The sequence below is a fragment of the Brassica oleracea genome, chromosome C1, assembly GCF_000695525.1.
Source record: "Brassica oleracea var. oleracea cultivar TO1000 chromosome C1, BOL, whole genome shotgun sequence".
NCBI classification, from domain to species: domain Eukaryota; kingdom Viridiplantae; phylum Streptophyta; class Magnoliopsida; order Brassicales; family Brassicaceae; genus Brassica; species Brassica oleracea.
The window spans coordinates 27,101,605-27,116,227 of NC_027748.1; the positions used below are offsets into that span (position 1 = coordinate 27,101,605).

General features: G+C 44.5%; 1 protein-coding gene across 1 annotated transcript in view; it reads right to left on the reverse strand.

Moving 5' to 3' along the window:
- Window positions 1–761: 761 nt before the first annotated feature.
- LOC106336320 (AP-1 complex subunit gamma-2) overlaps window positions 762–14,623 on the reverse strand; it is a 22,741-nt gene continuing 8,879 nt past the window's right edge. The window contains 12 exon segments of the mRNA XM_013775122.1: window positions 762–862; window positions 1,718–1,914; window positions 2,026–2,051; window positions 2,054–2,135; window positions 2,317–2,444; window positions 2,785–2,880; window positions 2,967–3,089; window positions 3,242–3,296; window positions 3,498–3,661; window positions 3,900–3,990; window positions 4,337–4,491; window positions 5,040–5,161. Of these exon segments, the coding sequence (XP_013630576.1) occupies window positions 762–862; window positions 1,718–1,914; window positions 2,026–2,051; window positions 2,054–2,135; window positions 2,317–2,444; window positions 2,785–2,880; window positions 2,967–3,089; window positions 3,242–3,296; window positions 3,498–3,661; window positions 3,900–3,990; window positions 4,337–4,491; window positions 5,040–5,161 (1,340 nt within the window).

Here is a 14,623-nt window from a genome sequence, read left to right on the forward strand (position 1 = left end):
TATAACCAAAAAACTATGATTCATTTCAAAAAATTGTTATAACCCAATATACCCAAGATAAATAACAAAACCAATCAAATATGAACAATCAAATTAACCAGTTTTTATGATTTATATATATATATATATATATATATATATCTGCATTAATTTTAAAATATTATAAGTTATATTTATTAATGCATATCTAATTTAATATTTAATATTTTTATTTTAAACAAGATACACCAAACTAAATATTTTTTGTAAAACATATTTACAAATATAAGAAGATAAACTGAACTACCTAACTAATAAGAAAATTTGACCCTAACTAAAAATCATCGCCATTTGAAAAAAAAAATAGATGCAACTCAACGTACCAAAATGAATACTTAAGCTAATACAAATATTTTATTTGAAATCAAATATCTAATTAAGATGGAAAAATAAAGTTATTTAATACAATTATGTTTTTATCATACATACAAATTACAAAATTACTTAAGACTTATCAGCAAACAAAAAGAAATATTTATCAGTATTATAATTTATTTATTTTGTAAATGTTTATCGCTGTATATGAGCATGGAAGAATCACCTAGTTATTAATATTGAAAAAAGAACTTGGAAGCAGCTAGGAGAATAAAATTAGCGACACACATTCTCCTAACTACCATCATCAAAACAAAGTTTTCTTTAAGTCTATGGGAAAAAAATTATATAGTATAAGACAAGAGTTAGGAATAGGAATATGAATCTTGCAATACCTTAATACTTTCTCATAACTCACGAGGGAAATTGTTGATTTGTCCTTCCTCCAACACATCTTTACCGTCAATCTTGTAACCTAACCTACCCGCATCCGTAACATCATGAGTTTCTGAAACAGTTGACGCACCAGAGATTATTCTCAGAGTTTTGCAACTGATCGAGGTTTTTGTGCAAAAAAAAGAAAGAGGGAGGAACAATACCTTTCCGTGCTGGCTATTTGTAACTGTGGAAACCGAAATTCACATCGTCGATTTGTAAAATAAGGAAAGCTAAGAAACCCTATCTTTTCCAGAGATCCAGATTTCTGCTGAGCCAAACGTCATACAATCGGCCGAGGCGCAACAATAATGACCCAAATCCATTATTCTCAGAGCTAAGACTTGATACTCCACTCGCGAAGAACCTCACGAGCGAACTAGGGATGGCTTACTGTTGGAAAGGAATCTAACATTCCTCCACAAGGCCCATTTAATAATAGGTTTGCCTCATTAACACTAAGAGCCTAGTCAAGATCAGCTCGGCTAGTAGATCGACCGGTTCAAGGAGTCATTCGATCGGCTTAGCCTGATGGTTGATTGAATTACCGGCTTAAGATCGGCTCAACAAACCTTGGTTTGGCTCGAAAGCCCATCAAGCACGGTCTTAGGTTTGGGCCTTTAGGACGAACGAATCTGAGGACGAAGGGATGGAAGCTATAAAAAGACCAGAGAGGGGAAAGAAAAGGGGATCCGCAAATAGACACCAAAACACTGATGGCAAGGTTTAGGGTTTTACAACCGATCGAGCCTTTTTGTATTCTCGTCGGTGCTTTCAACAAAGCTCCGACCTTGTTTCTTTTCCTGAATCTCCTTATAATCACGTTTGTTATCTCATACTGATCAATAAACCGTCTTTAAAGAATCCACAAATCGAGTTTAGTTTCCTTTCGTTCGATCTAACCAAACTCGGATTCAACAGTTAGCACTGAAGGAGGTAGGGGCAGGAGCATCATCAGAACTCAGGTCGAGTAAATCTACAAGAGGAGCTGCAGCTTTAACAACACCGTTCGGAATACTAAGTGAAGACTTTCCGGAAGTTGACACAGCTATTGGTAAAGAACCAGCTCTCCTTCCACTAAATGTTGCCTCATCAAGGACCGGCATTTTTTCAACCAGAAAAGATCTGCATAAATTTAGATCCATTGTGACGAGTAATTTAGTTGATTAATATCCGTGGAACTCTCTCATACAAATTGATCAAAACAGATATGTCCAGTAATTTCAAAAGAATTACCTTATGTTCTGATGCTTTTGGATAACTAAACTGAACTGAACTCCATAGATCTTTGTCGCAGTTCCAAGACAAAGCTACCTTTGTTCTGTCCTATAATACTTTTAACCCTCCTGCAAGCACATACAACAAACCCATCGGTGAGAAGCATCATTGGCTAATTTCCACTGCGACCAAATTATAAATAAAATTACAGGGCCGTGAAAAGAATCGATGCATGGTTATACCCTAATAAAGGACAAAGTCTAGAATCAGCTGTGAAGACATAATCAATCTAGCTAGGAGTTGGCATTCTCTGAACAAGAAGGGAAACGAGATGATATCTTTAACAAAGCAATGAGTGCCATTGCCTTAGTTGTGACATCTGATGAATGATGCTTAACAGCAGTCTCGAAAACATCCACTGCATCTGATTCTGTTACCTGATTACAGAAGTTTGAGAACATAAATCAATATCTACATACCTGACTAAACAGTATTATCTTTAGCATGTACAGATGATCAATCAAGAAGTTGCATGCAGAAAAGTTTAGTAATAAACCAATATAAATGAGCAATCTAAATATTAAGGAATAAGCATCCCTTAATATGTAGACTCTATAACAACTTAAACCATTTTCTTCACTTTCTTAAAAAGCAGAAGAACGAGCTAGCGCAGAAAATCAACAATTCAAGAGTTTAACATTTTCGAAGATTTGAGGAACGCATAACTTTCACATGCAGTATCAGTCACAAAAAAAACCGCCGGATGATGGTACTCACCGTAATTGGTTCTTCTAGTTCAAGCATTCCATTATCGTTAACCAAGAGATCAGCATATTCTCCTATGCACCATATTGCAACCCGCTCAATGGTTTCCTACCCAAACATCATAGTGACCGTCTTACTCCTAAATTACAAGATCAAATTGGGAAATGTCTGACTAAAACAAGAATGCCATTTACCTGTTCAGAAGATGTATGTAATGCTCTGTACAAAGCCCTGACAGTGTACCCATGGAGATCAGGAGCATTTGATATAACAACAATCAGCACGTGCCATACATCATCTTTCACATAATTACCAGCCTGTTATGACATAATCAAGATTAGAAATCTCAAATTAAGATCAACTTATTTTCATAACATGTAAAGAAACATCAGTTAAAGAAACCTACATGACCATTGGTGCCAATAAATTGATGGAAAATGTAGCTTCACTATATGAGTCAAAAATATACCTCAGATAGAACCTTTAGCATTTGATCAATGTACCAGATTTTCTCAGGAGCAAACCTAGTCAGCAAGGAAACACCAAAAGTTAGCACAAATATAGCCAATCACGTCTGATAGACACCATTCATCCAGGCTAGCATCTAATAAAATTTATAGATGACTTTTAATAGAGCATAAACTCATCTATGTTACAAATTACAATGTTCAGTTGCTAACTTTTAGAATTATGAAATCTCATTATTGAAATGTCGTGCAACTTACTTCTCTACAATGGAATATATCTTTGCAGTAAGATCGCCCGTAAAATCTTGTTCGCTTAATTCCAAATATTCTATTAGCTCCTTTGCTAGTGGCTTCACGTTATTCACATTCATCAAAAGGTTAATAAGTTCAAGTGCCCTTCTCTGAATTGAAGCAACTGAATCCTAAACCAGAAGATATCAAAGAACATATTCCACTTAATAAAATCTCAGGCCATTTAAACAGAATTGGATGGTTAAATGTTAAAACGAAAAACAAGATACAGTCATTCTACTGTGATACCAAGCTGGGTAGCATGCTTTAGCTCTGAGGAATAAATAGCATTCCATAACCAGTAAAAAAAATACGCTGGTATTTCAGTAAGATACACCAAAAAGGCAACTGGAACACCACATTAGGTACCTTAACACACTCCAGTATTGTAGCTCTGTGTCTCTGAACCGCTATGGAATCAACGGTTAAGGCTCTCATCAGCATATTTAATGCTACGTATCTGAGAAAGCAAAGCTTAGGTTTATTTTATTTTTTGTGGAAGATAGTCAATGGAGAGCTGGGAAAGGCATCAGATGAAGTGTGTTATCACTTGTTTTCAACATGCAATTGTCCCAATTATACACAAAACTATCAAAACATATCAGGTTTGGTTTCTTTTACTATCTTTTAACACCCCTACTCCTTGAAGTAGACAAATAAAAAATCACTGAAAACAAGACATATGAATGAACAACTTCTGATGGCATTTAGAGTAAACGAAGAGCTGGAAGACTAATGTCGACGAATAATAAAATAACAGAGACAAGGGTACAGAAAACTCAGATACTAGTACAGTCGATAAAAACCTGATGTTATTATCTCAGTTGGACAAGAATTTTCCCAAGATATTGATTGCAAGGACACGTAAACCACCATTTTCTTCGATGCTCATTATCGTTTGAACGCATTCATATGGGATAGCGTTGCCTGCATTTTTGTTTGACTCGGTTTTAGATGCCACCTAAGACATTGAAAATCAAGTTGGGAGTCGAGATATATTATAATCCCTCCGTTTCAGATTACTTGATGTTTTAGATTTAGGCACACATATTAAGAAAACATTTAATTTTGTATATTTACTAGATAAAAACATTATTACCAATACACCTAACTACATTTCAACCAATTAAAAAATAGATAAAAATATAAAATCAATAAACTTTGCATTAAAATAAACGATACTTATTTTAAAACAAAAATTTTACCATACAATGACAAGTAATCTGAAACGGAGGGAGTATGAAATAATGATCCTTACTGATATAGATCAAAAGCTTTTCCAGCCAAATGTAACAAAAATTCTGAGTAGGTATGAAAAAGGCTTCTTTTGTTACCATTATTTATTTGTGGAATTATTTAATTAGTTTCGGAAGCTATAAAGAACAAACAGTATGAAAAATCAAGAAACAAAAAACCTTTTTTAAAACAAATAGAAGACCAGAAACATAACAACCATTCAGGACAACATACGCCTGCAGATAATTCTCGACAGACAAAGTACAAACAAACCTGAGCAAGTATATCATTCATAAGGTCACTGGCCTCTGCATCCCCTCGGCCCAAAATACGCAACAGTATGAGCAATCTGACGTGAAGAAATGGATCGGTAATTCCAGCTACATCATAGGCAGTGTTTGAACCGAGACTGTCGATAAACTAGTAAAGAGAAAGGACGAGTTCTCGTCGGTGGATCAAGACAAAGACGTGTTTTATTAGATCAATGAGTCAAAACAGTGTTACAAAAGGGGGAGAGAACAAAGGAATTAGTCCGGCGAAAGCTGGTTCGTCGGACCGTACAAGTCGGCGAGAAGTCAGATATGAAACCCTAAATCTAGCCGAAAGTGAGTGTAATAGTTTGCGGATCCCCTCCTTGTTGCGTTTTCTCCTCTTTTTATAGACACATGCTCGTTAACCTAATGTGTTCTGTCCTGACGGGCCTCCTCGAGTGGTTGGGCCGAGGTGTCGGGCCAACGACTCGAGTCATCGAACCGACGACTTTCGGTTGGTCGTCTCGCCGATCAAAAGCAATCTAAAGCCGAGTCGATCACCGGCTCGCAAGTCGACGAGCCGACTTTCTTTGTTGTGATCATGTGTCTGGATAATTGTCTTGTGGGCCATTTGGGAGGGCTAGGCCCATACCCAACAGTAAGTCCCCCCAGTTCGCTGGTGAGTAGCGTAGCCGACTCAGCGAATTTGGAAGTAGGGTTTGCAAGACAATTGTTCCAGGTTTATGATCTCACTCGATTCCTCGACTGTGTGAGCAGCTCGTTTATTCTCACTCCGTTATTTGACCGATTCGATTTGGACCGGCGGTTTCTTTCGGTTTTGATTTCGACTGTTGGTCTCGATTCAAACCGGTCTTGGTTTTCCTCGAGAAGTCAAAATGTCGCGAGTCGTGGTGAGCTTTACGTGCCCATATGGGCCGGTATAGGCCCATCTAGGCCTAATGATGACGCCTCGGGGTGCAATGCGCTCCTTCCCTTATAAATACCCCCTTGCATCTCATTTTCTCCACTCTTCATCCGGTTCAGGTACTTTCTCTCTCTTGCTTTCCGCTTCTATCTCTAACTTTGTAGTCTTAGTCCTTTGAGAATGTCGTCCGGCGGTAGCAGTAGGCTTTCCAGGGCACGGAAAGGGAAGGCTGTGGCGAGAGCGACCGAATCGAGTCCTGCTCGTGTCGTCGAGTCGAAATCCCCCTCTGACTTCGAGACGATTCATCATGAAGCCATGATGGATACGGAGAATATGGATGCGCCTCAGCGAGTCCTCGTTGCTGAGTCGGCACGTCAACTCCGCGAGGAGAGAGAGGCTGCTTCATTGATTGCGAGAGGCGGTCAGGGTGGGGCAAGTGAAGGAGAGGCTTCTCTCCCGGACTTCGTTCCATGTTGTTATCACCCCGAAGGGATCTTCGAGGATCTCCCAGCTTTGGCGCCGGAACATATGCGTTCTCCTGTCGTGGAAGGACAAACGTGGGAGAACGTCCAGGAGACTCGTTCGACTCCTAGCAGCGTGAAAGCTTTGCTGAGAGAGTGCGGAGGAGTCGGAGTGACTTTCCTAATCCCGACGAGGTCTCAGAGGCCGTGGTCCCCTCTGTTGGGGTTTCAATGTGTCTACGAGTCATACTTTCAGAGTGAGACCAAGCTCTGGTTTCCGATTCCTCGACTCATCACATCTTATGAGAGATGTCGTGACGCAGCGATGAGCCAGTTCTTGAATGGCGCGTTTCATATTTCGGTAGCGTTGATGGTGACGGCAGCGGAGATCGATATCTCGATGAGCATGCAGACTCTTGAAGTGCTGACCTACGTTAAGTCTATGGGGGACGGATTGTTCTTGATTCAGATGAGGCCCAACTACAATGTGATTGTTGACCACCCCAGCAGGACGGCCAATTGGCAGCGCTTCTATTTTTACATCAAATCTGATGATTTCGCCTTCGAGGAGCCGCCCAGCGATTCCTTTCGATTTTTATGGAATCGTAAGCTCGGCTGAGCGCTATTGTTAGCTTATCGACTGTTTCTTTCTTTCGTTTTCTGACTGACGAGTCCTCGTTTGATTGCAGTCGATCACCCAGATTTGGCCTCCTATCCAGAAGAGTTCAATGCTAACGCTCGTGCCGCCGTGTCGCGTGTTCAAGTAAGTTGGAAAGACATCACCGTCGAGAGGATTCGAGGAGCCATCGATAGGATTTCGAAGAGTAAGTTTTCTTTTTGTGATTACGTATTTTTCCTGGCTCGCGTCTGTTCACTCGAGGCCTTTATCCGGATTTGACTCGTCGACCTCTTACAGGGGACTCCTCGACCTCTTGCAGGGGACTGGAGATCCGATTTACCACCTTTGATTACCGGCAACAAGCGGCGCTTTTCGATATTCAATCGTGCCGAGCAAAAGGTGATCAACGCAGCTAGGGAGATGAAGGAACTTACGGACTTGAGCGCACTAATCAAGAAGAAGCTGAGCGGAGGGAAAAAGACGTCTTCTGCGACTCCTGGCGAGACGACTCCTAGTAAGACGACTCCTGGTGAGACGACTCCTGGTGAGACGACTCCTTCAGAGCCTCCCCCTACTACTGTTTCCTCGGGACCACCTGTAGGCCCAATCAATATCGAATCCTCGAGGGAGGACCTCATGCAGTCTTTTGAAGGAGAGACTGCCGAGCCATCTGTGACAGACGGTAATAAGAAGAAAAGGTCTGCTCCCGATTCTTCTGCTTCAATCGACGCCCAAGCGAGGACTGGGTCTGATGAACCTCCGAGGAAGAAGAAGAAGAAGAAGGAGAAGAAAAAGAGGAAGAAGTCTACTGAGGGGCAGTCGGAACCTATCAGGGACGCTGAAGGTCAAGAACTTGTTGTTCGTGAGGGCTCTTCTCGTGATGCTGCGACTCGAGCTGTCGTTGAGTCGAGCGGTTCCCCGAACATTCCGCTAGAGAAGAGGAAGAAACCTTCCTGTGGGAGTGACGCGTCCGCTTCTTCTGCAAAGACTCCTTCGGTGGTGCCTCCGACGACCACGGGGGGTGGTTCAGCCTCGGAGGAACGTCGAATCAAATTCCGCGATCACGTTGAATTCAAGTATGACGGCGACACTCCACTTGCTTACGCTCCATCGGAATGTGCTGAGCTTATTCGACAAATTTGAGGTGGCGCCAAGGACATGCCTCCAGTTAAAGATCTCCTCTTCAAAGACGCATTTGTTGATGCAGCGAGGACCAAGGTTTTGGTAAGGATTACTCTCCTCGTCTCGCCTTCTCTATATTCTTAGTTTTGATCCTCCCCTTTGTTTGTGCAGAGCGATGGGAGCATGAACTACGTCGTTGAGTTGTACGACACAGCCCTTAAAGAGACCATCTCCAAGCTGAAGCAATCTGACAGACTCGTGCGAGCGAGGGACACGGTTCTAAACCGCAAGACGAGTGAATTCAGGGCGGCAATCGACAAGGCAGCAGCGGAGCAGAGTCGGTTACTCGCAGGAAAGAAAGCGCAGAAGGAGAAGTTTATGGAGAAGTTCGGGGAGTTGAAGGACAATTTCAAAAATGCCGCTGAGAAGATCAGAGGACTCGAACGAGAGAGAGCTGCTTTGGAAAAAGAGAAAGCTGCTTTGGAGGAGAAGAGGGTGGCTACGGCTTTAAGGCATCTGAAGCAGGTCAACCGGTTGAGGGACTCTCGAAGTTGTGAGTTTACACATGAGCGAGTCCGCATTCAAACGGCTATGATTGTAAAAAGCAATCATCGTTTTTCTAAAATTCGAGACCTCGAGAAGCGTCGTGGTGACTTCGAGACGGCGAGATCCCTGTAGAGCAAAGCCTTTGGAACGAAGAAGTGTCTTGAAGCGCTTAAGGAGAGTGGGATTGATATCCCGCAAGAGACGATCGACCTGTTTGCTGAGCAAGAGAAGGAGTTCGAAGCTGAGGCTAAGCGCTTAACTGTTGGCGGGATTCCCGAAGAGCTTCTCTGTTTGTCTCCACTTCATCTCCCGTCCACCTTCTTGAACGTGGACGTTTTGGAAGCGATCGACCCGCACGGGGCGAACAAAGGTCTGATTGAAGCAGGAACCGCGGTTTCCCTCCAAACTCCAACTAGTTCTCAGGGAGATCAGGCGACCGAAAGGTCGAACGAACCGACCGGGAGAGAGCTCGGGGAGTCATCTGTTCAGGGACATGAGGTCGTTAGCAGGGTCGAAAGGTCCGAGGATGCGACTGCTCCACTTGTATTGGACCCTGCCCCGTCAATGGCCAACCTCGTCGTGAGTGAGGAGTCATTGATCCCGATACTCGGAGTTAGCGACGCGAATCCAACTCCTCCTTTGGGACTCGAGGAGGCGGGATCGGAGCCTGTTGACCTGCTTGAACTCTCAGACTCTTCAGCTGAAGAAGAGGGTAGTGAAAAATCGGACGAGCGGGTCCCCGGGGATAATCCGCAAGGAACAGAGAAAGGAGTGGTCGACGAAGTTGAGAATCCGCCTGCTTCGGCAACTGACGAGGCTGGAGGCGCCTCAGATCAGCTCGAAGCTCGAGTCGTTGAGGAAGACCCCGACCGCGCCGAAGACTAACCTCATATGTTGTTGTTGATTTTCTTAAGCTTTCTGTTTTTAGCCCTTTGAGGCTTTTGTTGATGTAATTTCTGAACTCTTTACTTTGCGGCTGTTTTTCGTTTCAGACCTTCAGCAAGCCTTATGGTTTGTTTTCCTTTTGGACCATAGAAGTTGTCTTTTTTTTAAAACTAAGTTTGCCTTAGTCGTGAAACACAGTCTCGTGGACTTGGAAGTGCTAGTTGCCTTTCGACGAGTCGCTGAATTGTGTTTCGGACATTAGATTCTAACGATTTTGACTTGGCGATTTGGTCAGTGTTTTGAATTAAACCGGAGAGTCGATTGTCCAGTCTTATCGAATCTTGACGCGTTATGCCGTCAGTTCGAGTCCTCGAATAAGTATAAATTTTTGACTTCGAAGATAATCGTTTATAGTTTCGAGCGACAGCGGTTCTCATTCGATCTTAAAGTAATCCCTAAAAATGTTAGGTTGGCCAAACCTGGTTTTAAAGGATCATAAGATGATTGAAAGTTGTTGTCTCGATCGCATCGGCTGAGACCATGATGCGACCGGGGATCCCTCAAGCATGTGTCTGATCAGGACATGCTCGTTAGTGGGCACGAGTGCTAGTACGTTCATCCGAGAGACAAGGTCGTGCTCGTGCATAAGCATCGTTCAAAACAATTCGCGCTCCTACTTGTTGGGAGATTGTTTTGTTATAGCTGGACCATTTAAGGATGCCTACGTACCTCTAGGAGAGGATCATGCCATTCGTAGTTTATTTTTGGATTAGTGAAAGTGGCAGTGGAAGCATATTCACTTTTTTTTTTTTTTAACGAGTTAAAGTGACAGGATTGTCATTCACTCGTTGATTTAGAGATTCGATCGAGTAAGACTTGCAGGTGCTCGACCGTTAGACATGTTCTCAAGAGTAGTATCTTCGGAGATGCATGGAGTTCCATGCTCTGGGAACGGGTTCGCCAGTCGACGTCTCGAGTCGGTAGACTCCTGGTTTAACAACTTGAGCAATTTTGTAAGGCCCTTCCCAGTTAGTTCCGAGTTTGCATGCATTCAGCTCCTTAGTGTTTTCGAACACTTTGCGCCGTACTATATCGCCCAGTTCGAGAGGTCGAGACTTGACCTTCTTGTTGTAGTAGCTTTTGATCAAATGCTGATAATTCTGGATGTGGAGCAGGGCTTGGTCGCGGCGCTCTTCTATAGCGTCCAGAGCGTTGAAGAGCATGTCGCTGTTGAGTTCAATGTTCTGCGGCATTCTTGACTGTCGTAGACTGGTTACGTTCACTTCGGCGGGGGCCATAGCTTCGACTCTGTGTGCCATTGAGAAAGGAGTTGATTTTGTTGCTCCTCGAGGAGTTGTTCTATGTGACCAGAGAACGCCGTTGAGTTCATCGGCCCAACATCCTTTTTTCAAGTCGAGGCATTTCTTCAAACCTTCGATTATGATCTTGTTGGATGCCTCGGCTTGACCGTTGCTCTGCGGGTATCGCGGACTCGCTGTGTTGAGTCGAATTCTCCATCTCTCGCAGAATTCTCAGAACTTGTTTGATATGAACTGGGAACCGTTGTCAGTCACTATTTCGTAAGGTAGGCAGTGGCAACAGATGATGTTCTTCCACACGAACCGTTGAACCTCTTTTTCTGTTATGCTAGCGAAGGCTTCTGCCTTAACTCACTTTGTGAAGTAATCTGTCAAAACTAGGACGAAACGCTTCTGTCGAGAGCTTGGCATAGGGCCGATTATGTCCATTCCCCATCGCATAAAAGGGTATGGAGCAGTCATCATTCGCAGCAACTGCGTCGGGGAGTGGATTGTCGAGGCATGTCGCTGGCATTGGTTGCATCGTTGGGTGTAAGCTTCGCAGTCTGCATTCATTGTTGGCCAGTATAACCCGAGGCTTTTGACTTTTAACGCGAGTGCTTGACCTCCGGAGTTATTTCCTGCGGCGCCTTCATGCGTTTCGGCCGTGACAAGGTGCGTCTCCTCGCCGTTGCTGCTCTTCAGAAGCACCTTGGTTGCGGTCCATCGATGGAGTTCCCCATCCAAGAAGACGTAGTGGGCACTCCTTGTCTTGAGCCATCTTGCATTCCATTTCTCGGGAGGTAACTTTCCATCGACCAAATAGTTGATAAATTATGTCCTCCAGTCGGTAGCTTCAATTTGTTCCGCTGCGGGGTCCTCGTCCATGGGGATGGCTTCGGTTATGGGTGCTACGACGGTCACTTCGCTAGGCGGGAGCTCGATGCTTGTCTTGTCGATCTTGTGGATGGGAATGGTCCGTTTCACCTGATCGCGCAGCCTGCTACACAAGGCAACGAGGGCGTCGGCGCACACGTTCTCTTCTCTGGGGACTTTGGTGAGTTCGAAGAATTTGAAGTCCCTAGCGAGTGTTTGAACGACTTTAAGGTACGCGTCCATTTGTTCGTTACGAGCATCGTAGTCGCCGCTAAACTGACTGGTAACGAGTTGTGAGTCGCAGTTTGCACTGAGGCGTTTTGCTTTGACTGCCTTAGTGAGTCGTAGTCCTGCGATCAATGACTCGTATTCCGCTTCATTGTTTGAAGCGGTGAAGCCAAAACTGAACGACTGTCTGATTAGCTCGCCTGTTGGAGACTGCAGTTGGACTCCTGTTCCTGATCCTTTGTTTGTTGACGATCCGTCGACGTGAAGTATCCAGTTCTTACTTGGAAGAATTTGGTCTTGCTCTAGCTCTGGTGCGAGCTCGATCAGGAAGTCAGCGAGGACTTGGGATTTTGCTGCTGTTCGATTTTTGAAAACAATGTCGTGCTCACTGAGCTCGATAGCCGACTTCGATAATTGTCCGGAGTGGTTCGTGTTCTGCATGACTGTGCGTAGCTGTTGATTCGTTAGTACTTCGATCGTGTGCGATTGGAAGTAAGGACGCAGCTTCCTTGCTGACATAATAACTGAAAGAGCCATCTTCTCGAGGGTGGGATATCGCATTTCTGGATCTGTCATCCGCTTACTCGTGTAGAAGATGGGCTTATGCTCTCCTCGATCCTCTCGGATAAGGATGCTGCTGACCGCGGTGGAGGATACTGCGATATAAAGAGAGAGTGTATCACCGGCTTCTGGTTTCGATAACACGGGAGGAGTCGCAAGATACTGTTTGAGGTGTTCGAACGCCTCCTCGCACTTCTCGTCCCAGACGAAACGTTTGTTTCCGCGCAATAGCTCGTTGAAAGGGAGGCATTTATCTGTGGACCTGGGGATGAAACGGTTCAGCGCCGCGATCCTCCCCGTGAGTCGCTTGACCTCTCTGCTATTATTTGGACTAGGGAGGTCTAGTATGGCGGTGATCTGCTTAGGATTTGCCTCGATTCCTCGCTAGGTGACGATGTATCCCAAAAATTCGCCTGAGGTGACGCCGAAGGTGCATTTGGCCGGATTGAGTTTCATTCCGTACTCGTTCAGCGTTTTAAAGCACTCTTTTAGATGGTTTAAATGGTCTGTCGCGCGGAGTGACTTTACTAGCATATCGTCGATGTAGACCTCCATCGTGTTCCCCAGTTTGTCGGCGAACATTAAATTGACGAGTCTTTGGTAAGTCGCGCCGGCGTTCTTAAGACCAAACGGCATCACTTTGTAGCAGTACGTCCCTCTATCAGTGATGAACGCTGTCTTCTCCCGATCATCCAGATGCATCATGATCTGATTGTAGCCTGAGAATGCGTCCATGAAGGTCAGGAGCCCATTTCCGGCAGTCGACTCGACTAGTCTGTCGATATGCGGAAGCGGATAACTGTCTTTGGGGCAAGCCTTGTTTAGATCGGTAAAGTCGACGCAGACGCGCCATTTCCCATTCTTCTTCTTGAAGACGACCGGGTTAGCCAACCATTCGGGGTATCGCACTTCGGTGATAGTGATTGAACCAGCTGCGAGGAGTCACTCGACTTCTTTGTTGACAGCTTTGCTTCGGTCGTTGCCGAGCTTGCGTATCTTCTGGCGGATAGGCTTGTTGGTTGGATCGACATTCAACTCGTGGGACGTGATGGCGGGAATTATTCCTTTCATATCCGATGTCGTCCAAGCGAATGTTGATGCGTTCTTCTTCAGGAAGTCGACGATTGCCTGTTGCATCTCTTCGGAGAGGAAGGCGCCGACTCGAACTACTTTGCTTTTGTCGGAGTCGTCTATCGCGACTTCTAGGATCTCGTCTCTTTGAGGTTAGATTTTCTTTGCTACTGCGTTGATGCAGGGAGTAGATTGTTGCATCTTCACCGTTGCAATTAGTAGATCACGAGCAGCCTGCTGGTCTTCGCGAAGTGTCTGCACCTGGCCGTTCAGTCCTGGAAACTTCACGCACTGATGGTACGTCGAGGATACTGCCTTGACCGAATGTAACTAGGGGGTCCCGAGGATCGCGTTATAAGGGGCCTTTGTTCGGATGACGGAGAACTTGACTGTGCGTGTCACACCGCATGCATAGACTGGGAGTTTGATTGTCCCGGTCATCATCTCAGAAGCTCCGTTGAATCCCGTGAGGGAGCGGGATGATGGTTTCATGTCATGCAAGTCGACTCCCATCTTATCAAGCGTATCTCGAAAGATCAGATCGACCGAACTGCCAGTATCGATCAGAACTTTAGCGACGTCACACTTCGCGATTCCTACTTCGACGAGTAGGGGGTCACTATGAGGTAGGTGGACGCCGATGGCATCGTCAGGTGAGAAAGTGATCGAGGAATCATTCTCAGGTTTCGATGGTCATTTCTTCGAGGTTATTGTCTACCGTTGATGGTCCTTTACTGACCGAACCGAATCACCGCAAGGAGGTGAGCCACCCATAATTACGTTTAAGAAATTCGGCTTGACGATCCGTTTTTTTCTTAGTTGAGTTCTCAAGTCGCTAGGCGAGTCCTCGACAATGAGTTCATGTTTGTTGTCGTTTTTGGACTTCGCTTCCTCGAGCTTTCGTTGTAAGTCTGAACGTTTAGGTCGACTGAGCTTGATCCTGAGATCTTCTGATTTCGAGTTGAGCTGATCGCGAAGATCGATGACTCGGGGCCTGACACTACAAGAAAACAT